The sequence below is a fragment of the Ooceraea biroi genome, chromosome 8 (genome assembly GCF_003672135.1).
Source record: "Ooceraea biroi isolate clonal line C1 chromosome 8, Obir_v5.4, whole genome shotgun sequence".
Lineage (NCBI taxonomy): Eukaryota > Metazoa > Arthropoda > Insecta > Hymenoptera > Formicidae > Ooceraea > Ooceraea biroi.
The window spans coordinates 15,143,021-15,166,728 of record NC_039513.1 but is presented as its reverse complement, the minus strand read 5'-3'; the positions used below and the strand labels follow the sequence as shown (position 1 = coordinate 15,166,728).

The 23,708-nt window shown below is 42.3% G+C and overlaps 1 protein-coding gene across 4 annotated transcripts; it reads left to right on the top strand.

Moving 5' to 3' along the window:
- The first annotated feature begins 250 nt into the window (after positions 1 to 250).
- On the top strand, positions 251 to 23,326 carry LOC105285643 (WD repeat and FYVE domain-containing protein 3). 4 transcript variants are annotated; one of them, XM_026971597.1, is made up of 56 exons: positions 251 to 267; positions 331 to 448; positions 536 to 696; positions 776 to 892; positions 977 to 1,138; positions 1,221 to 1,474; positions 1,573 to 1,667; positions 1,791 to 1,950; positions 2,043 to 2,361; positions 2,494 to 2,728; positions 2,820 to 3,277; positions 5,572 to 5,817; positions 5,908 to 6,066; positions 6,148 to 6,340; positions 6,419 to 6,605; positions 6,678 to 6,859; positions 6,952 to 7,303; positions 7,401 to 7,522; positions 7,603 to 7,886; positions 7,972 to 8,238; positions 8,325 to 8,615; positions 8,703 to 9,073; positions 9,149 to 9,438; positions 9,582 to 9,806; positions 9,886 to 10,058; positions 10,129 to 10,357; positions 10,458 to 10,594; positions 10,671 to 10,854; positions 10,939 to 11,210; positions 11,341 to 11,570; positions 11,690 to 11,857; positions 11,943 to 12,151; positions 12,220 to 12,395; positions 12,573 to 12,721; positions 12,817 to 13,015; positions 13,123 to 13,480; positions 13,570 to 13,774; positions 13,910 to 14,330; positions 14,400 to 14,609; positions 14,741 to 14,929; positions 15,032 to 15,325; positions 15,445 to 15,680; positions 15,758 to 16,013; positions 16,099 to 16,310; positions 16,392 to 16,524; positions 16,598 to 16,751; positions 16,846 to 17,080; positions 17,181 to 17,404; positions 17,503 to 17,756; positions 17,894 to 18,121; positions 18,227 to 18,418; positions 18,503 to 18,674; positions 18,757 to 19,003; positions 19,166 to 19,420; positions 19,544 to 19,741; positions 19,842 to 23,326. In XM_026971597.1, the coding sequence occupies exons 2-56, from the start codon at positions 349 to 351 to the stop codon at positions 19,957 to 19,959; spliced, it is 12,147 nt and encodes a 4,048-aa protein (XP_026827398.1). In that variant the 5' UTR covers positions 251 to 267; positions 331 to 348; the 3' UTR covers positions 19,960 to 23,326. The 4 variants fall into 4 exon arrangements, with proteins under 4 accessions (XP_026827398.1, XP_011348274.2, XP_011348273.2 ...); XM_011349972.3 differs by lacking the exons at positions 251 to 267; positions 331 to 448; positions 536 to 696; ... (6 more) ...; positions 2,494 to 2,728; positions 2,820 to 3,277 and adding exons at positions 3,578 to 4,182; positions 5,196 to 5,432 and having other exon boundaries at positions 19,842 to 19,959; XM_011349971.3 differs by lacking the exons at positions 251 to 267; positions 331 to 448; positions 536 to 696; ... (6 more) ...; positions 2,494 to 2,728; positions 2,820 to 3,277 and adding exons at positions 4,189 to 4,596; positions 5,196 to 5,432 and having other exon boundaries at positions 19,842 to 19,959.
- The last annotated feature ends 382 nt before the right edge of the window (positions 23,327 to 23,708 follow it).

The window sequence follows — 23,708 nt, the reverse complement described above, 5'->3', positions numbered from 1 at the left end:
TTTTCAACCGCAAGATGTGCGATGATAGAGGAATTTGTCTAGAGACCCCGTCATAGGGTCTCTAGTTACTGCTGTTGATTTTTAACCTATAATGTCGGAAGATATGAATTTATGTATAAAAATTGAATGTTATTAGCATCACAAATATTAGCAAGATTCGTTGACAAATTATTATATTTTTCTTAAGCGCATGATAAAATCATTCTGCTTACAACTTTAGTGCAATGCCGTGCATTGTTCTAGTATTTTAATCTATTTCTCCTGCAGGTAAGCAATAAAAATGTCACCTCTCTGATTTTATAATTTATACATTCTTTATATGTTTTTCAGACATCTGTGCAGAATAGAATGTCGGAATCGGAAATAACGTTTGACGAGGAATTCTCCCCTGATTTATTCTCGGATGTGGAATGCTCGACAAGCGCAAATACCGCTGTTATTTCAGATTGTAAGCTTGTATTTCCCTTTGTATATTTTTTTTGTACGTTACCTTTGTTATGTTACCTGTAACGTGTACATGTTCCACTTCATAAAGCAAGTTCCATGTCCATTGGTATTAATGAGCCAGAACCCTCTGACGATATACCCGAATGGAAAGGTATGGACATGGATGAGATACGTAAGGGCCTCGGTACATACGAGTACCAAGAACATCCACCAATCGTTGCATCCTCGCATCACACAGTGTTGTTTACGGTATTATAATTATAATTTATTTCTATTATTTATATATAATTTTTTAATATTTTTATTTATCTATAATTTTTCTGTTTAGTTACCTCTACTAGCACGCGGAGCGCCAAAGCCATATCCGACGCATCCGATAGACAAATGGAGCCAGGGCTATGTACGAATGCCACATTCAGCGCACAGCTTGTATCCTATAGAGCAAGTATGTATGATTTAGTTATTAACTAAATCTAATTTTTGATAATTTTATAAATATCACAAATATTAATCACACTTTGTATCTCAGAAAAGTGGAAGCCGCTGTTGTCGAAATAGGTGGGAAATGATTCAGGAAGCCTTGCTGAGGACCATTCTCTCCAGCCAACAATTAGAGGACGCTATACTCTCGTACAATCAAATATACGCGCAACGCTGGAACTTTGCGGCGCTCCATCATTTTTTCTCGGAGGTACATTTCGCGATATTCAGTGCGCCACGTTTTTCACGTGGATCAGATAATTCTGATTGGCAAATTCTGATTTTGAATGTAGGTTTTAGATTCCGGAGAGTCGACTATCTTCTTCGAGACTCTGATGCCTAAACTAGTGCAGCTTGCCTTGCAACTTCCCGTACTGTTGACTGGCGCCGTACCGCTCTTGAAGCGTCACACCAATGGATCCATCAGCCTGAGTCAATTACAAGTGGCTTCACTGCTGGCGAATGCGTTCTTTTGTACATTTCCTAGACGCAATTCTAGCAATCCGCAGTCCGAGTATGCGACGTATCCGTATATTAACTTTAACAGGTAACGCTTCGGATAATTGCAATCATTTATTCGCGATTAAATTAAATAATAAATTAATTAAATGATTAATAATGTGATCCAACTTGTTTCAATTTTAGATTGTTTGCTGCATACAGCGAAGAGAAGCAGTGCGCCCCAGTGATGGAGAAGATCAAATGCCTCCTCCACTACTTCAGGAGGGTGACATCTAAATGTGAGCAAATCCTAATCGAGAATTATTTTTTTTTATTTACAATCTGTACAATTTTTCAATAATAACAATGACTCCGAGTGTGATATAGAATCTGAATTACATTATGATTTTTACATAGAGCAGCACCGGAAGGTGTAATAACAATTCAACGACGTTACATTCCACCGGAAGACTGTCCGAAATGGAGTCTGCAGGATCAGAAGCTGCTGCCGTTGCACATAACGAGCAAAGGAACCATTGAGAATGAGGGAGCTGGGCTGCTTCAAGTGGACTTCGCGAATAAGTGAGTCTTCGCTGTAAATTCTGAATTACTACTTAATTATATATTATTATTTAATTATTTAATTTATCAATTTCGCTTCACAACTTGTGTAGATACGTGGGCGGAGGCGTGCTAAGCCTAGGTTGCGTGCAAGAAGAGATACGCTTTGTCATATGCCCGGAACTTCTGGTCACCATGTTGGTCACGGAGGAACTGGACGACACGGAAGCGCTCGTCGTCAGTGGCATCGAGCGTTACAGCAAGTACGAGGGTTACAGTAATACCTTCAAGTGGAAAGGAAATTTCGTCGATGAGACACCGAGAGACAGCAGCGGCAGGCGTATGACGTCGATTGTCGCCATCGACGCCCTTTACTTCAGGCAGTCCTCCGTACAGTTTAACCTGGACAACGTAACTCGTGAACTTAACAAGGTTCGTAAGTGCAAATGCCCTGCGATTAGAAATTAATCTCTATAGAAAGAAAACAAACTTCAATTTGCTTGGTCCTTTATTATTACTAGTTATTGCATTGTTCTTGGATTTAATAAAATATATTTTCTCCAGGCTTACGTTGGATTTGTCGGATCTGACGTGTGTAAAGATAATCTGCCCGCCATCGCAACGGGAAACTGGGGATGCGGAGCGTTCCGCGGGGACCCGAAGTTGAAAGTGCTGATACAACTGATGGCAGCTGCGGTTGCGGGCCGATCCATCGTCTATTTCACGTTCGGAGATACGCAGCTGAGGGACGATGTAGCAACGATGTACGCGCACCTGGTTCAGCACGATATCGATATAGGTATCGATTTTATTCATTCAAATAGTTATTATTACGTCATATATATTTATTCGTGCATTATTTTTATACGTTATATTAATTATCCTTTTAGCACGACTTTATTCAATGCTGTCGGAATATCGTCGAGAATTTGCGTCAAGTGTACACTCGGATTTTTATCGTTTCTTGTACAACAGAAGTAGGATAAAGCCGTTGAATAAATATTTCTTGACGAAGACTGAAAGTCCTTCGGCAAATATTTCGAATAAATGCTTGAAAGATACTTTACTGAAAAAGAACAAAGTTGTTTCAAACAAGGATATTGATAACAAGCGATATCTTTACTCAAAAGCTAAGGAGGAGGAAATTGCAGAAGAGAGAAAGATACTTAATTGGATAGCAAATTGCGAGGATGAGAGCGACGATAATGCTGAACGCGATACTAAAAACAAATGCAACGAGACGACCGAGAGCAATCCAAAAGAAATGACCAATTCTAAAACCAACAATTTTGAACATAATCAATTTGCAGATAATATCGTTGAAGGGGAGAAGCAGAAAACGGAGACAGTAGACAGAAAACAAATAGAGAAAGAGCAAGAAGATAAGGATTCGAGTACAGGAAATGATGCAAATCCTTCGAACTTGAAGAAATCGATTAGTCAAGATCTCAAGGAGGATCAGGATCTTAAGAAGGATCAGGATATACCGAAAACGATAAAACCCAAATTACTGGAATCAAATGACAGTGAATCCGTTAAGATTTCAAAGGACTATTCTTCAGAATCGTGTAAAGAGAAATCCCTGTCGAAAAAGAGTGGCCAAAGAAAGATCTCGGACTTTTTCCAGCGGATATCGTGAACATCACGGGATAATCCCTGTAACTTCAACGTCCGTGTGTCTTTCTGCAAGTTTCGTTTATAGTTGTAAACATTCTGCATAGCTTATAATCCTAGAGAAAGGATTTAATGTAATTAAAATTCTGCGCAAAGTAATTGTTCTAGTTTTTTAAAATATTTTTTTTTGAAATATTAAAAGGTATACGTGTGCGCGCATAATTATATTGAAATTGTATAAAATTGACAAAATTAAACAAGGAATATTATAATTGCCTAACCTGTCGGTGTATGTGTGCGGAAATAATAGTTTATATAATTTAATCATTGCTAGAAAATAAAAATTGTGTCCGATCTATCCTGCAGTTGTATCACTACTTTATTCTTTTTAAAACTTTTTTTAAATCATCCTTAAAAAGATCGGTGTTTGAAATTCGCGGCAGTCTCCATCGGCCGCCGGTCACGTGACCGCTTATCGACGTATCGCGTTCGCCGTGGACCGAGCCGAGCGAACTGTCAAATATCAGTCAAATACGAAGATGGCTACTGCCGCTGAAATATTAAAGTCTCCCGCCGTGAAAGCCGATGTGATTTGCCGAGGGAAAATGTAGAGTTTCCTGTAACCGTCGGCGCGTCCAGGTAATTTCCGTTTGCGCCACCGTACGCACCGTACGATCTCGCGTATCCCGCGCGCGTCAACGATCACACCGCGGTGATCTCAGGTGACATTCGTGGGCGGTTTCGCTACGTGTGAGTGTGTATGTGCCGCCTGCCTGTACATGCGCGCGCGTGTACGACGAGGCTCCGCGCCGCGGTGTGACATCTCGTCGTCGGTCTGACGTTTTCGGAGCGGGCGGACGGACGTAAATATTGAGCCGGATACTCGAGGGACGACGATGCCATTGATCTTCATGCACTGACCGCCGAGTGTATCGGCTGTCACGCTCGGCGGACCGCTCGATCCAACGCTGATGCCGAGGCTGTTGCTCGTCTCACGCGGAGTCGTGCCATTTTCACGCGCTCCATGCTGCCCGATGCGTTAACAGTCGCAAAGTTAGCAAGACAAGTGTTCGAGCGTGCTCGCTGATTGTCCACGCGTTACCATGCATTGCACACCACCTGCACGATCTGCGTATTTCACGATCCACCGAATCGCGATTGAACATAAATTTCCTGCCGTCTGACTCGCGTGCACTTGTACGCGCGCGCGTGTTGTGTGTGTGTGCTATGTGGCTGTGTATGTGTTTCATTTTGCGTCGTTCCTCGCGCGAGCATGTTGAGTTTTTCGTCAATTCGTTAAAATAGCATGACGTATTGATCAGCTATCGCGGAAAGTTAAGTTTACATTGTTTCCTTTTCCCCTCCTCTCCCTTTTTAAGGGCTTTCCCATGCGTGTCAGCTGATAACAGTGATTACGTTCAGTTCTAATTATTATCGCAGTTTTGTATCTCGCCGTAGGTAGCATTATCTCAATAATGTCAACTACACGTAGTGCTAGAGAAAAGTTGAGTTTCTTGCGCTGAAGATTCCTCTTGCGTCACAGTCAGTTCAAGAGAGCACTGCACTGTTTGTTCCATTCCTGCATTCCTCTGCAGCCTTATAAAGATTATGTCCAAACGTCGACAGTAAGAATGAATCCTACCTTTTTTCAGCAAATCTTAAGTATGAACATAATGCGCAAGTTACGAGGGGGTACCAGTGTCGGAGGCATGGGCTCGAGCAGTACTGGTGGTTTAGACGATTGTGCTGGGGGTGCGAATCCTCAGCACACCGCCCTTGGGCTTATGCATCTTAAGAAACTATTCTCCGAATATACCCATCCCCCACATCCCCTCTCTGATGCTGAACGCGATGACAAATTGTACAACATGTTGCCATTATTTTGCAAGGTAAAGCAGACACGTATACTAGATAATTCAATTAAAAATAGGATGGCATTAAGAGAATGAGGCTTCCATTTTGCAGTTCCATATGTTACATTACGTGTCCGCATCATGTGCTAAAAGGAGCTTTCTTCTGTGCTTCCAGGTATTTGGATCTAGTCCATCAAGAGATATGAACGAAAAGTTCTGGGACATTTTGGCATTTACGCAACAGGTATCAAGATTAATGGTGTCCGAAATCCGAAGGAGAGCGAGCAACCAGAGCACCGAGACAGCAAGTTGTGCCATCGTGAAGTTTCTGGAGATTGAGAACAGCGAAGAGTCGAGCAACGGCTGGATGCTGCTGTCCGCGTTGAATCTGCTAGCAGCGGGGGATACCTCCCTGATACAAGTAGGTCGAATTTCCCCCTTGAATCACTTCTACCCCCCCCCCCCCCAAATCTCTTTCTGCAGCCCTCTTCTGCATTCCCCCTTTTCGCAGGCCATGACTGCTGCCTCGGTTCCGTCGACGCTAGTGAAATGTTTATACCTGTTCTGCGATCTACCGGAGATGAATGAGGAGGACGCTGATGTTACAGATGCAAATAGCGAATTTAGTCCCAGAGAGCGTAGGATACTATTGCAAAAAATATTTGTTCAGGTCTATATAGCTTTTCGTGAGCACTCTCACTTCGATCACGCCTTTCCCGAGGGATCAATTTGTTCTCTTGCACTCTTGCAGTTACTGGTGAGATTGTGTAGCCACCCGTATCCCGCGGAGGAGCTTGCCCGTAAGGACGATCTTAAGTTACTGTTCTCAGTGATAACCAGTTGGTGTCCGCAGTACAATATTATGTGGCGTAACAGTGCCGCTGAAGTTTTGACGACATTATCTCGACACGGTCTTACGCAGAATGTAGTAGCCTATATTCATAGTAAGTTTTACCACCCTTGCTACGTTTATTTGGCTCACGATTTAGGAGCGGTCTTCATTTACCTGACTGATCTTACAGATAAAGGATGCATAGCAGTCTGCATCGATAATATGCAACGTGTACCTGAACTGGCACCATTAGAAATTGTAGAAATGTTCGTAACGGTATCCTGTTTTCTAAAAGATTCCAGCGAGGTATCTCAGACACTGCTAGATGACTTTCGTGCTTGTCAGGGCTACATCTTCCTGTCCGAGTTTCTATTAAAGTGAGTAAATGTCGACTGCGACGTATGACAATGAAACAATGACAGTCCGTAACAATGGAGATATGTCTTTAGACAAGCGCCGTCTAGATTGGAGCAAGAGGGCAGGGCAGAAGCGCAGAATGCTATCCGAAATTTGGTACTAATGTTAGCGTCTTTAACGAAGTGTGGTCACACCGAGCTGAAGCCCAGTCAAGCTAGCATGGGATCTTTGTTTCAAATGCTTGAATTCACCCTACCGCAACCCAGTAATCGAGGTAGCTTTTTTTTCGAACAAGATACTGCCACGTGAAAAAAAGAGACAAACGTGAAATTATGACTTAAAAATTTCTCTATTATTATTATTCAGGTGAGAGCGTTCGAAATATTCAAGCGTTCCAAGTGCTGCAGTCGCTGTTCGTGAAGTCCAACTCGCCGTTCTTGTGCTGCACCATACTCGACGCGATATCTAACGTGTACCACAGCGACAACGCGAATTATTTTATTCTCGAGGGGCAGAACACGTTGTCCCAGTTCGCGGAGAAGATTCACTTGAAGAATCCCGAGATACAGGAGAAATTCTTTCAGCTGCTGGAATTCATCGTTTTCCAACTTAATTTCGTGCCGTGCAAGGAGCTTATATCCCTGTCCATCTTGCTGAAAACAAACAATTCGATCTCTTGCAGTATTATGTGTATGGGAACTCTCCTCAATATACTCAGGTAAAATATCAAGAGAATGAGAATATAATTTAATACTTTTTTATCGGCTGACGAATTCAGCGGAGAGATTCGTTTTATAAATCTAATCGTATTTCAGATACAATCCTATATTTAAAGATGTTTATAGAGAAGTCGGTATGCTAGAAGTTTTCGTGACTTGTCTTCATCGATACGCAACGTTGCTTAAGGACAAACAAGCTGCGGTTGATCAAGGATTAGGTAATTTTTATTATTATTATGTTTAATTAAATATTCTCTCGCATTTGTGCGGAGGTTTTGAGAACCTGGCGTGATTTTAGAATATACGATATGCCCCGAGGATGAACGGTTGGGTGCCTTAGTAATGGAGGCTTTAACAACGTTATTAGCGGGTAACGGTCAAAATGCGAACGTCTTTAGAGAATGCGGCGGCGCGCGCTGCGCTCATAACTTAGTGCCCTACGTAGATTGCCGGCATCAAGCACTTGGTATCGTGAGAGAATTGATACTTAGCGCCGGTGGCGACGACGATATGGCTACACTGTTGGGAGTTATGCACTCGGCACCTCCTAATGCCTTGATTTTAAAGACACATATATTAAAAGTGAGTTTTCTGTCCTGTTTATCCTTCGCGATGCTAGAATGCTAAATTGCTCGAGGAATTAATCTACAACGCAATTATTTTGCAGTCTTTGCTAGCCTGTTTAAGAGAGTCACATAGGACTAGAACGGTGTTCCGCAAGGTCGGAGGCTTCGTCTATGTGATGTCGGTCCTGGTGTCTCTGGAGGGCCAGTTGGGCCCGCAGAGGGCGGAGAAGAGCGAACCTTGTAACGACATCGTGCAGAGGACGATGCAGGACGAGAGCCAATTGCTGACGTTGTTGCACGTGGTGTTCCATACTATAAGCACGGCTATGCGATTCGAGCCGGCGAACGCAAAATTCTTCCACCTTGAGGTACACTTGGAAGCGTAATGATTACGTATATCGTCGTTAACTCATTTAAAATTTATTTTGCAAAAATAATACTTTTTTTCACGTAGATTTGCCAATCGAGTTTGTGCGACACGTTGCGTCTCCTCGGATGTTTCTCGACGCAAACGAGAATCACCGAGATGGACATGATACCCACGATGAGCTATCAGAACATATTGGTGTCGTTGTTCACTGGGAGCGTGTTGGAGCCAGTGTTCCCGGACGAGATGCCAAAGACCCTAGGGTACGCGTGCTTGCTGTTGCGCTTGCTGTACGACGTGGCGCTTGACTCTTTCGACAAACCAAATCTAGCTAGCTTAGGAATAAGATCGCCCAGCCACAAGCAAAACAGCGTGGAGGTATCGTATCTCACTTTATGCGCATGATTTAGCTATCGGATCGATGGGAACTAATATGTGTGTGACCGTAACTGCGCGTTTCGACAGCACAAGTCATTCGATTCGCCTGGGGGTGGCAAGAGGTGCATCATAAATTCGTTAAATCTGAGTCCACCCGCACCCGAGCCGATCGTAGTTCATCCCGGCATAGTAGTGGGGATGCTTCACCTGCTGCCGTCTATATCTGAGCCGTCTAATCCACAAATGGCACTAGCGCTGCAACTCTACGTAGCCGAAATCATCAAGAGCCTAGTGCGATCGGAGAGAAATCAGCAGGTGATGTGCGAGGCCGGCATGGCCGGGGAACTGTTGTCCATCGGCAGAATCGCTTTGCAGGACGAGACGCACCCGCTCCATCAGCCTCTTCAGTACATCATCGAACGACTCGCGGCGCAGTCGCTCGAACCGAGGGACCTGAGGTGAGATTTCAACATGCGAAGAGAAAAAATCGGCGATCTGGGACGATGGGTCTAAATTTTGTAATTGATCTCCAGAGAGTTTCTACGTTTGGGCGATCCGCTGTGCTGCATCTCGCTGGATGATATCGAGCTGAATAAGAATAGAGGCGGACCGGTCCCTTTAACGCGGATCAAGACGCTGGTGTCGATGACCACGCCGAAGGATTTCAGAGCTCACGGTTCGTGCACCCTGCCACCTTTCGTGGAGCTGGACATGAGCGCCGAGGGATTTGCTTGCTTGTACCTGCCGAGCGTCGCTCCGCAAAGTACCACACCCCCGACAGTTGTCTCTGCAGATAATAGTGTATTAGGAGGAATCGGGTCAGGTAAATTGTGCATTATCAATTATGATTGCACTCGGTTTGCTTCTCTTAAATCACAAAGAATTGTTACAATAAATTCTGCTTTTCTATGGAAATATAAATTATTATATTTAAATGATTGTTATACATGAAGAATTATTTTATAGGCGACAGATTGTTCCCACCACAGACCGGCTTAACATACAGCACATGGATATGTGTTGACAAGTTCAGTGATCCTAGAACCGATCCTCATTGCGTGAGATTACTCACTCTAGTGCGCACCCCGCAATCCGCGAGAGATTTAATTTGCCTGACTGCTGTTCTCAGCGCTAGGGATAAGGCCATTATCGTTTCCACGCAGGAGACGCCCATCCCCATTCACACGCAAAGTGAGTGACATTCCTGCAAGAGCAGTGCATGCCTATTAAAATTAAATGATGTCAAATAAATTAATGTGCATTTACATAGACGCAGGTGAATGGGAGCCCGAAGGAACGGGTGAATGTGGTGCCAGAGTTTGGTGTCCTGACTTGCTTCACGAAGGACAGTGGCATCACATAGCTATCGTGCTGAACCGTGCGGTCCTTAAGAACTCTAGCTTCTCGTTGTACTTGGACGGCCAACATATTCACAGCCAGAAGGTAAGATTAATTGTTGAAGGTGAAGAGCCACAGCTTTCCAGACTTTACATGCAATATAATCTACTTTCAGCTTCATTATATCACGCAAGTTCCTGGAGGTGGGGCGGCCAACTTGACTGTGGCCTCTCCGGTTTACGGGTACATCGGTACGCCGCCCTGTTGGCGCAGGTACTCCAGACTGACGTGGAAGCAAGGCCCGTGCCATTTGGTGGAAGAAGTGTTTAACTCTCAGAACATCGCCACCTTGTTCAGATTAGGGCCGCACTACATGGGAAGCCTGCAAGCTCCGCAATTGAGTGGTACTAACTGAATATCCAAAAATAGAGATACTTGTATAAAACAGAAAAAGATATTTTATAAAAATAGTTTTATAAATAATTAATGTCTTCATTATTGCAGGTCCCGAGTCTCTGGCACCTCTCGTGGCCGAGGAGAAGGTTGTTTTTGGGCTAAACGCGAAAGCTATGTCACAACTAACTTTAGCTAAAATTAGGAAAGTGTACAGCCGAGCTGATAATAAATCAATCGCTAAACAGGTATGTAAAATAATTTTATAATTTTAAAGGAAGAGAGACAAATCTAATGATTAACGCTGATTATTTTATGCCACAGCTTGGTATGTCGTCCCATGAGAATGCCACCCCTATTAGAGTCCTCCACAACTCTGCGGGACATCTTAGCGGTCCAGCCAGAGCATTAGGTGGTGTAGTCGTCGGTTACCTCGGCGTCCGTGTGTTTAGTCCTAAGCCAGTAGCTACTATGATCGATAATGTAGGAGGATGTTCAGTGCTGTTAGGTAAGATCGCGAATGAGGATGACAAATCTGTTATCTGTTGAATCTTTAACCTCGAAATGAGACATTTCCACATTTCTGCGACAGGTTTAATAGCCATGGCCCAGGACGTAGAATCCCTGTACGCGGCAGTAAAGGCACTAGTCTGTGTAGTGAGATCCAATCAAGCGGCCCAACAGGAGATGGACCGCAGGAGAGGATACCAGACCCTCGCTATGTTATTAAGAAGGAAATGCCCTCTCCTGAATAGTCACATACTGCACTTAACTTTCAGTCTCGTAGGTACAGTCGACAGCGGCAGGGAGACCAGCGCAATTCCTAATGTTACAGCGTTTCAGGATCTCTTATGCGACTTGCAGGTGGGTTTAGGAAAACTTTTATGATTCAATGCGTAGCGGGTGAACAGAACAAATTCTGCGAGGGAATTCTAATTGGATAGTTTTTGATCTCGTGAATTGACAACAAGTTTTGCGTTATGGTAAATTGCAGGTTTGGCATGAAGCACCTGGAGAATTGCTAAGGTCCCTGCTGGAACATTTGTACGAGCTGATAGCGGAGTCTAGTGAAAAACGGACTAATTTACGTTTAATGAGGGATTTGCAACTGGTGCATAAATTATTGCACATCTTAGGCGACGTGAAACTAGGTAGCACAAGACAAATCCTTCTGGGGCTCCTCAGTATACTGTTAAGTCAACCACGACAAGCTGATTTATTATGGTAAGCAATTTTCTCGCCCATTTATATATAATCATATATTTTACATAATTATATATTATATATTTAATATTTTCTCTCTTTATACACTTTTTTTTATTATTATGCTTTAATTTTTAAAGGTTTGGACAATTCATCGTAGCTACCTTACCGCTATGTTCCGAGAAACACCTAGTTCTTAGAGAGGGAGAAGGAAACAGGGATGGAGAGGGAGAGAGTATACTTCTACGTAATCGTTGCTTACACCTTTTGCATTCGTTGCTGTTTAATGGAACCAAAGTTAATGTAAAGTAAGTAATTACGTACGAACGTATCTTCCGTCATCATAAATCGGCGTGCTAATTATCTGTTAACATGATCGCCATTGATTCGCAGTATGTGTGAGGAGGTAGCCAAAGTTTTGGGCCTAGATTGGGTGCTACTGTTTCTCCAGTCTGGTCTTCACAGCACTACGGTTGTCTGGGGATTACGTATACTTGTGGCGGTGTGTTCCGTGCAATCGATCCTGCAAAAGTTCAAGGAAGGAACGAGCAACGGTGGTTGGCTGCGCCATACCGATCGCAACAAAATGGCACTAGCACTCGGTAATAGCTTTGCGCGTAATTATGTATCTAATTTATGAAAAACAATACTAATTATGCCACGTATACAGCTTGTCACCAGCAGATGTCTACCGGCGAAATTAAGCCATCTGGTCTTCACGTACCAGGCTTTCAACATCTGGGCTGGTTGCTTCCGCAACATATCGATCTTGTCCCGGAACTTTATTTTCTCTTCATCGCTCTCATGATGGGGCAGCCTGTAAAGTTGCTGCCTACCGACTCGGAGGTAGAAACAATTAATTGCTTCTTATAAAACTTATTTATACGTGCTGTATTTCTAAATTTGTGAAATTGATCTGTTATTCCCTGTAGTGAATTTCAATAATTATTTATTATTATTTGACATTCCATAAAAAAGTATATTAAATATAATTGTAAAATAAATGTTACAATTTTGTGGTAGCTCGATCTGGATAATGTGTGGAACTTTATGTTCGGAGTCCCGGCAAATCACACGCTACCGTCCTTTGCTAGTAGAATTAATCTTTGCCCTGAGGCGATGGTCACGTTACTGGCTATGGTACGGACTATGCTGAACAGTCATTCAAATAAGTAAGTTAATCGCCATCGCGGAAAATATCGCATATTGTCAATTTAATTGCATGATTAATAATTACGTTAATTACATCGCTTTTTTTTTCTAATAGCCCCGAAGTCCTACCGGCGTGGTTAAATGATTATCCCGTGACAATAATACAATTCCTGTTCTTCCTTTACCGCAATTTCACTGACTTTATGCAAGTCTTCATGTCCGCGGAAGTTCTGGGTGCCTTAGCCGGGACCTTATTCCCGAAACCCGTGAGTTCTAGCCAGGATAGCAGTGGTGCCAGCACTCCAGCCGATGAGGTAGTTATAAACGTTTGCTATATATAAATCGAGGAAGTGAAAAAGTACCTTTACAGGTAATTTACGGCGTCGGTAAAAATTCGTTAACGTTGATATAAAAATCGTAGCAAGAACCGGTGTTGGTAAGGTCGCCGTCAAAGGACGTTGGCTTAACGAATCATCCGGCGAAGAAGTTCGTGATGGACTTCTTCAAAGTTATCGTCGTCGACTCGCTGTCGTTGCCGGTAACAGCGAAATCGCCGGCGATAGACCTCGTCCTGGAAGCGTGGCCGGAACATGCGTCAACGGGACAGCAGATGCGTTACCAGACGGAGGTGTTGTCCATACTGATGGAGCACTTGCTGGCCGCGGACGTGCTGATAGGCGAGCAGGCCGCGCTACCTGTCGTTCCCGGCGGTTCGGTCAATAATATTACCAACAACGTTTGCTACGTGGCAGCCAGAATAGTTGACAAACTGTGGCAAGGTAATGCTTCCACTCACGCGTTATGCATTGGTCAATCGACTGAAATTAATGTGTAGAAATGACGCTAACCGATCTGACTGAAATGTTAGGCGCTCTGACAAAGGATCCGCACGAGGTGTTCGACTTTATCGTGAAATTGATCGGTCAAGCGAAAAGACGGCCCGGTGCTGTCAGCATGGAAGGCCTTCATCACTGCCTGAATAGGACGATCTTGTTCTTACTGTCACGTGCGACCGACTCTATCGCCGATCAAATGGCTGTATTAGAGGCATTACATAAACTTACTACTCATAGGTACTGTTACGTACATGTATTTCACTTATAATAAATTCCGTTTCCGTTAAGAGAGAATATAGAGAAAAGAGTTAAATGATACAATTCAGGAATTTAATTAATAATAATTTTAATTCGTAATAATTTTTCTCATAGATTACTAGTGTTCGGAGCCGGCAACCACGAATTGGAGTTCATCGGTTGCCTGACGTATTGCCTGTTGCAACTGACGGCTGACATAAAGATAATGCTGGACACCAACATGAAAACCACGTGGCACGTTAACCCGCAGGTAGAATCCAGCGACGACAGACTAACGTCTCATCAGGGGCATAATTTAATGGCCGTAGCGGCAACGAGGGTCTGGGAGGAGTTGTACGTATGTAAGAAGCCCGCGATAGAGGAGGTCTTCAAGGTGACTCTGCCGACGCCCGTGGCCAACGAGCGAGCACCGGAGCTGGCGGTCGTGAGGGAACAGGTGCACGAAGCTGCGTCGAAACTTTGGCTGAATTACGTGGTTTCTGAGAGGAGAGCCTCGTACAGAGTCCCATGGGAACTCCACAATCAAATTCAGTCGGTGAGTTTAATGTGCGATTACAAGATGTCTGAATAAGTGTTTACACACGCGTGCGCATGAAAATTGCAGAAAATCCAGAAAGTGACCGGAGGGTTGACAAGACTGGCGAGCCGAACGAAGGTGCGAAAAGAGGAATCCATGCGCGTGAGACTCAGATTACACCAGAACACCGTCGCTCAGTGGACGGAGGAGCACGTCGCATTAGTCAGGGAACTCGCGGCGATGAGACGTTTGCAGCACCAACAGACCAATTTGCACACTCAGCGTTACGTGTATCAAGTAAGAAAAATTCAGCGATATTTTTTTAAACCAAATTCAAGAAACGTTTCTGCTTTAAAATAAAAATAAAAACTAAACATATAAATAATATCGTATGCTAAAATCGATATTTTTAAATTTCCATCTCGTAGGAATGGCTGCAAACCGAGACGGAACTGACGAGGGAGCGTGGTCTCTGGGGACCTCCAACATCCACGAAACTCGACAAATGGATGTTGGACATGACTGAAGGACCGTGTAGAATGCGGAAGAAAATGATGAAGAACGAACTCTTCTACATACAATATCCGTATCGGCCTGAATTAGAGCATCCTGATAATGTAAGTTGTTACAGAGATTTCCATTGAAGTCACCCGAAACTGAAACATAGGCCTCTGCCCAGTTACACATATACATGATCGATTGATCTGTTATCCATCTAGAAACAGCTAAAGTACAAAGTAGCAACGAGCACAGATAGCAAGGAATACTACCTTAAGCAGCTCGGCAACTCGTCGGGAATGTTTGAGCGCGAGCGAGATCCTGTTATAGACGATATACCGTTAAATGTCAATGAAGCTTCTACCGAGAGCGAGCCGCCGATGGTTCCCTGCACGTTGGAACGACACGCTAGCGAGCCGGACGAGGCGCCTGAGGATAACGAGCAGGAGGAGGAGAACAATCAGGCTGTGCCAGACAATCAAACCTTGTTGCGTCTGCTCGAGGAACACGAAAAGGTCTCTGTCCCATATATATATATAACTGATATTCATAGAATTCGTGAAAATATCGACGTCGTGTTATTAAAACATTCTTTTCGATATTTTGTTTTCACTATCCTCCGCTTGCGTTTCAGATAAGCCACATGTTCAGGTGCGCGAGGATCCAGGGCTTGGACACCACCGAGGGTCTCCTATTATTTGGGAAGGAACACTTCTACGTGATCGATGGATTCACACTGTCGAAATCTAGAGAAATAAGAGACATAGAGAGCTTGCCGGAGGCATACGAGCCGATCTTGCCGTCGCCTGGGTCTCCCAGACGGTCTAGAGCGATGAGGCAATGCTCCAAGTTCAATTACGAAGACATCAGGTATTTTATCGCTTCTTTGCGCACTTGATTAGTCATTTAAGTCACGTTTCTGCTAATGCATCTCGTATCATATGCAGGGAAGTGCACAAGAGGCGATACTTGTTGCAACCCATGGCACTGGAAGTATTCAGCGGAGACGGGAGAAACTATTTACTGGCGTTTCCAAGAAAAGTCCGGAACAAAGTCTATCAAAGATTCATGACGTTCGCTACCGCGATCGCTGACAGCGCTCAGCAATCCGTGGCCGGTCAGAGACGAACGGCGAACGTCGAGCAGGCTACTGGCCTGCTCTCGAATCTTATTGGAGAAACTTCAGTTACCCAGAGATGGGTGGTAAGTCACAGCGATATGGAATAAACAGGAATGGAGTGATAGCGCCTGTGCTTTTCGTTGAGTATGTATGTTTTTTCTCGCACAGAGAGGAGAGATATCCAATTTCCAATACCTGATGCACCTGAACACTCTAGCGGGTCGTAGCTACAACGATCTCATGCAATATCCGATATTTCCGTGGATCTTGGCCGATTACGACAGCGAGGAGCTCGATCTCACGGACTCGTCGACGTTCAGGGACTTCGGCAAACCGATGGGTGCGCAGAGTCCCGAGCGATTGTTGCAGTTTAAGAAGAGGTACGGGGAATGAATGCATGCGTGATGACGTGTACATTTGGAAAAGACGATTTTTTTTCACCGCCTTTGCGTCTTTTGCAGGTACAAAGAATGGGACGATCCGCACGGAGAGACTCCTCCTTATCACTACGGCACGCATTACTCGTCGGCGATGATAGTGTGCTCGTATCTCGTGAGGATGGAACCATTCACGCAGCATTTTCTCAGATTACAGGTTCGTATCTATCGGTAAAAAATAATATCTCCCCTCTCGCACTCGATTTTCTCACGACTGAAATTGTTCGCAGGGTGGACACTTCGATCTAGCCGACAGAATGTTCAATAGCATAAAGGAAGCGTGGCTGTCCGCTTCGAAGCATAACATGGCCGACGTAAAGGAGCTTATTCCGGAGTTCTTTTACCTCCCGGAGTTCCTTGTCAATTCAAATCATTTTGATCTAGGTAAGTGTCCCTTCAATTACTAGTAGTCATTTAATGTTTTTCTCTCTTCATAGCGTGCATAGTCACACGAACATGATGTCATTATTTCCCCCAGGCTCTAAGCAAAGTGGTGTTCAACTCGGCGACATCGTTCTTCCACCCTGGGCGAAGCAGGATCCTCGCGAATTTATCCGTGTACATAGACTCGCGTTAGAGTGCGACTACGTGTCCCAGCATCTCCATCAGTGGATCGATTTGATATTTGGGTGCAAGCAGAACGGTCCGGCGGCCGTTGAGGCCGTCAACGTGTTCCACCATCTGTTCTACGAAGGCAACGTTGACATCTACAAGTTAGTTCACGCGTGATTAATGTCGTTTAATTACGGCTGCATCTCAAGACATCATCTGTCTAAAACCGATTTTCTAATTGCATCTCACTTTTATATATAGCATCGACGACCCGCTTAAAAAGAACGCGACTATCGGTTTCATCAATAATTTCGGCCAGATACCTAAGCAATTATTCAAGAAGCCGCATCCGGCGAAGAAAATGACGCAGAGAACCAGCGTTATAGACCCGGGACCCATCACCCCTGGACTCAGCATTACCACGTCTGACAAATTGTTCTTCCATAATCTCGACAATTTGAAACCTTCGTTGCAGCCCATCAAAGGTCGGCATTTCTCGTTAACGGTTTTCTTGTTCCGGTTAAAACTTTTATAAAAGCCGAATGCTTCAATTTAAAATATCAACCTGTATGTTCTTGTACAGAACTGAAGGGCCCCGTTGGGCAAATATTGCACGTCGACAAAGCGGTACTGGCGGTGGAACAGAACAAGACGCTCATCCCTCCCTCGTACAACAAGTACGTGGCATGGGGCTTCGCCGATCACTCCCTCAGAATTGGCAATTACGACAGCGACAAGGCGATCTTCGTCGGCGAGGCTATGATGCAGAGCAGCGGGGAGATAGTAGCATGCGTTTGCCCGTCTTCCAAACTGATAGTTACTGCTGGCACTAGCTCTGTAAGTTTTTCTGTAAATTTTATCTTTTTATTTATATTAAAAATGTAATTTAAATTGCATTGACAAAGCGTGAAAAAGTTTTCACGACTGAGAATGAGCAAGTTTGTTCATTTGCATTAAACGCACTTGATTCGCAGGTCGTGACCGTTTGGGAATACGCCAAGCGACAGCTTTCTATAAAGCAGTGCCTGTACGGACATACCGATGCCGTCACGTGCTTGTCATCCAGCCCCGCGTATAACGTCATCGTGTCTGGGTCGCGAGACGGTACGGCGATTATATGGGACTTGTCCCGGTGCTTGTTCGTGCGCCAGCTTAGGGGCCACGCGGGACCGGTAGCCGCAGTGGCTATAAACGAATTGACGGTATTTATAATTAATTAATTAATTAGGCTGTGTATAAAATTGTGTACAGGTACAGACACATGCAGAAGGAGATCATATTTTAACAAAAGACGCTTACTGTTCCAGGGAGATATAGCCACGTGCGCAGCTACGTGGTTACACGTGTGGAGTATCAACGGAGAAGAGTTGGCGAGCGTCAACACGTGCGTCGGCCGCGCCGACAGAATGCAGCAGATATTGTGCGTTGCTTTCAGTCAGACTCATGAATGGGACTCCCAGAACGTCATCATGACCGGCTCCACCGATGGCGTTGCACGTGTAAGATACGACTTTCGTGCATCTATCTATTTATTATCGCGCTTTACGAAACAAATATATGCAATATTTGGATATTGTTTGTAGATGTGGTCGATGGATTATGTGCAAGTGCCTGCGGAAGAGGAGAAGCCCGAGGAGGTGGTGACCACCAAGCAAAAGAACGAAGTACAAAACACCGAGGTGAATCAAACTGAAACGACGATGAAGAGAGTTCAAGAACTGGTCAAACAAATGAGCATATCCGCCGAGGGATCGGGTAAGTGAAGTCGATCAACAAGCTCGACACGATCGCTGGATGCGATGAACAGTAATTGTGATGAGATTTCGTCTGTTCGAAGGTATACTTATGAAAAGTGGATCCGAGAGTAGTCTCTCCGAAGCGGAAAACGCTAAAGAAGCTTCCCGACACCACGAGGAGAAGGAAGAGTGCTCCGATAACGAATCGAGTAATGGTTCTAGCAACAAACCTTCGCCACAGAATAATCATGCGTCTCTGGTAGTGTTGCGCAGGAAAAGTCGCGGAAACCCGATGTTCAGGAAAAGCGAGGGCGGCGGACGCGCCGATAGCGAGGGCACGCAGACTAGGTAACGTAATCTTTGCTTAAATGCTCGTCGGAAATTTTAATCACGCAAATTCTGTCGTAATTCTATTGCAGTCGCGTAAATCATGATTTTATATGAAACATGTCCGACCCGTCGTTCAATTAATATTTTATATTATTTATTTACAAATTAATTAATTTATAGCGAATCTGCCAGCAACCCAGGAGACTCCGAGGGAGCATTAAGAGCTAGCAAAAGCGATACTAGTTTAACCGACAGCTTCGTGATGGTGAACGAGGCCGACACAAAACCGCGGAAGATCAATCCGCAGAATATTCTGCGAGACGGTTTCAAGTGGCAGAGGCAATTGGTGTTCCGCAGTAAATTAACGATGCATACTGCCTACGATCGCAAGGACAATGCCGAACCAGCGTCCATCACAGCTCTGGCCGTGTCGAGGTATTTATACGTAAAGCAGTCGAATAAATATTGAAACAAATTATGCTTGCTTATAAGCAAGATCGTTTTTTAACAGGTATCTTAAAAAGTTTATAACTTATTTAATTATTTGTCGATTCGCAGGGATCACAGGACAGTGTACGTAGGTGATACTCGCGGTAGAGTATTTTCCTGGAGCGTATGCGAACAGCCTGGCCGCACGGTTGCCGATCATTGGCTGAAAGACGAGGGCGCGGACTCCTGCGTTGGCTGTGGTGTCAGATTCAATCTGTACGAAAGAAGGCACCATTGTCGCAACTGCGGACAAGTATTCTGCTCGAGGTAAGTCTCAGGACTTGTGAAAATTTGTCTCCATTTTAATTAAGGAAATGCTCGTCCGTTGGTGCTTTGCATACTCAGCTGTGTTAATTGCTTCACACAGATGCAGTCGCTTCGAGTCCAAGATATCCAGGCTCGGTATTTTGAAGCCAGTTAGAGTCTGTCAGGGCTGTTACTCGTCATTACGGTCTCAGAATAACTCTACAGAGAGTAATACTTAATGCGACAGCGCGGAACTCTCGTCTTACGTAAGTCGTTAAACTATATGGAGGACCTAGTGGGTTGTAAATATTTATGTGTACCTACTAATTGTTTAAATGAATTTTCTGTACACGCAAAACGACGTTCCGTCTCCTTTCGCGTGCGTGAACTGGACGTGCAATCTATATATCGCATTTCGTTCTCTTTTTTACGAATTTTTTTAATGCAGCTGCGATTCTATTTGTATCTGCAAAAAAAGCAAAGGTTGTTGCATTTTTATTTCGACATTTCCATTAATTAGCTAATTCGATTGAGGAAACCAGAATAGTGTGATTAGCGTAGTTGTGCACTAGATTGTACATTCCTGTCGATTGTATTAAGAGGTATTACGCGTAAGAGATAGTTAACTCGAAAGAGACAATTTTAATATATGTTAAAATGTTAGTTAATGATGACATACATTTTGGTTGTTTTATTGTCGACAGGTCTGTATTGTATACACGTACATACGTACACACTGATTTTTCATTATTTCTCTAGTTTTGAAATTATTGAATTTATAAATATGGATTATATCGAAATTGAGCTATATAAATTACCCACGAGGTTTACACTAAGAGAAACACAAGACATACTTTCCAAATGTTTCTGATTAAAATTCTCATCTTTTTTACACGTTTTACTTTACACATGCCTGCATGTTCTTCATGCACAATAATGCGTTAAGAACGATGCTAACGTGCAAAATTTACATTCATTATAATTGCGTCGTGTAATGCCTCATTATATTATCATTGATCGTGATTATACATTATAATGTTAAGTGTATGATATATATAATCTGTGATTTTACTTTTTTCTACTTTAATTTAATAATTGATCGAAGATATTTATCGCCTATGTTGTTACGACTTGACTAATCAGGAAAGTTATGTGATCACTCTCATATAGATGAACGTATTTCTTAATTTGTTGTCACGTGATGACTTAATTGATTTTGTTTTATATTTTATGATTTATATACACTTGTTATATTTTATGATCCTTAGAGGGAATGCCAATTTGGGAAGTATTTCTTTCTGGTGCAATTGTAATAATTTTTTTGTTATACAGTGTATACCTTCTTGTGACTTTTCTATCGCGTACGGTACGTATAATCGCTATTTAAAAAACTGTACTACGATTTACAAAGGTATATATTATTGTAATGTACTCCTGGTCTTTTACCCAAAGATATAGAAATCATAACTTCATAATAGACAATACTGTATCTACGTAACATGTTATTAATTATAAGACACTTAAACAAAACCATAGATAAAATAATGAGCTAATAGCTATATGAAAACACCGACTAATGTCATTAGGAATGACGTGAAGAAATACAAGTGGAATACAAGTGGTCGTTTAAAAGTTGAAAATTGTGACTCTTATGTATAAGAGATTAATTATTAATGGGATTGATTTTCGTGGTAAATTATAAGAGGTTTTCTATTTGAAATATTTTTAAAGTTTATTACACATTCGTCAGAGTTACAAATAGGCATCATCTAAAGGTTTAAGTTTCTTATAATACGAACAATCAATACGAACGTGAGCGGAAAGCATTTGAGGAATTTACTAATTCGATTTTAACATCAAGTGCGAAATTTATATTGTCACTCGAACAATCGACTCTACTGTTTGTATTCTCTAATGATACGTCGCTACTTCCTTGAAAGCACAAATTTTATAGGAGACATGAATTGAAGCAAACGGTACAATCACGTTATAGGCGAATACATTTCGACCGGATTATTTCTAACGTTACTCTATGTTAATGCAGACCGATGTATTATTATATAAGTGCAATATGCTGTCAAGTATTCTGTGAACAAGTGTACAAGATAAGAAAGTCGCGGTAGGCAATAGGTGACGAAACACGAAGGGAATATTGGCAATCTAACATGTGTGGATTACGCCTCAGACTCATCATCATGCATAGCAAATATACTTACGTGCTACTCCACATCTGTTGGTTCAAATTACACGTCGTCAATTATTTACTTTTGCCTTTTATTTGAACGGGGTCTCCCAGACCTCGATAACCGACTGTCTAATGAACTGTATATCATTTAATGACACATATATTTTCATAAGAGTAGAGCTGATGCATTTTACTTTGGAGATAATTCACCGAGCCGATATTCGTTATTTTTTTAGAGAAATATACCAAAGGGAATTACAAATGCTTAGACAAATTAGATAATTATAAGTTGCGGGAAAAATCGTGAGAAGATATATTAGGTTGTTGCTGTAACAACGTGCATAGTTTAAGCCGTAAAACATCATGTGGCATTACCATTACAGATTTGACTATGATTTCTAGTCACATAAAGCATAAGTGTACAACATACAAATCTGTTTTTGCCTTACAAAATATTTTACTGTATTATTTTATATAGAAAAAAAAACTATTATTTATAATTATTGTATAAATGAAATATATTACTAGATACCATAATGAATACGGTTTATCGTATAATTTAAACCAGAGGAGTAAGGGAAACGCTCTCCTAAAACATTCTAGATTATGCTGTTGTTATACTACAATACAAATCGCTCTCGCAAATATAATAACTATATAATGGCATTAATGTTGTCAGAAAGTTTGCAGTAATTTGACATGCAGGATGCTCCAATAAAGCAGTACACCATTTTTTTTTTATTTACAGATTATATTCTCTTTTCATTTATCGTACTTTATACACGTGTGGTATAGTAGTATAACAGCCGTACGATTCTTCTGTAGGATGGTATCTGCGATAAGAGATCGTTTTATTACTGTATTAGCGAATTTTCGTGAATCATATTTTCACAGTATTTTTTTACATAGACGTACAGAGGACATTTTTCATTAAATGAAATGAATGACGCGACTTGTCACTTTATTTAATACGATTATTATCCACCGAGAGATGGATTTGATAGAATAATAAGAGAACACTGTGCATTATACAGTTAGACCTCAAACTGTATATAAGTAGAATGGAGAGAAAAAAAAACATCTGAAGATATTTATTGCTTAAAAATGTATGATACGAGGTAGATCTTAGAGAGTAATATATATAAATATACATATAAATATATTGTAATACCCCGATAATACGTCTGACGGATGTGTGAACCTTCACGAGTGCGTTTACGTGCGTATGTGAATATACATTTGCCACCCACGCGCATAGGAATTATACATGTATACATATATATAATACCAATCATATTATACAGATATAAATATATAAATATAACGTGTAGTTTTAGAACGATTGTACTGTTAGTTGATATTCGTATATAACACTGTATAGTAGATTCTGATTGGTATATAATTATATTGAATGGGCCAAAGTTGTAAGAAATCGTCTTTATTTAACTTAGTACGTATTGATCAATGAGTGAAATATAATAATTTATCGAGTGTCGCATATACACGAAGCAGAGCTTAGGATACTTTGTGCTGAATTGCGCGAGACTGCTTTTTTTTTTTAATGCAGAGGCCGTCTCGTTCTTTGCTGAAACAAAAAAAGAACTGCATATTTTCACAAATACAACAATCCATTAAGGTTTTTCTTTTTTTTTACGTATCTTACTTCTTCTCTTTCTTATTGCAGCGATCAACGTACGCGTGTAACGGAATGATACATAAAACTGAATGTATATTACCAGTAAAAAAAAAGTCAATTCAATGTCTTGCCTTTTGACGGATTTTTCTCACGAATGTGATCACTTC

What these genes read in the sequence shown, in the direction of transcription:
- LOC105285643 (XM_026971597.1), top strand. Translation starts at nt 349, where the DNA reads ATGTCGGAATCGGAAATAACGTTTGACGAGGAATTCTCCCCTGATTTA. An exon ending in CAAGTGGACTTCGCGAATAA is followed by an intron (nt 1,951 to 2,042) that starts GTGAGTCTTCGC and finishes CAACTTGTGTAG; the next exon opens with ATACGTGGGCGGAGGCGTGC. An exon ending in CTCGAACCGAGGGACCTGAG is followed by an intron (nt 9,074 to 9,148) that starts GTGAGATTTCAA and finishes ATTGATCTCCAG; the next exon opens with AGAGTTTCTACGTTTGGGCG.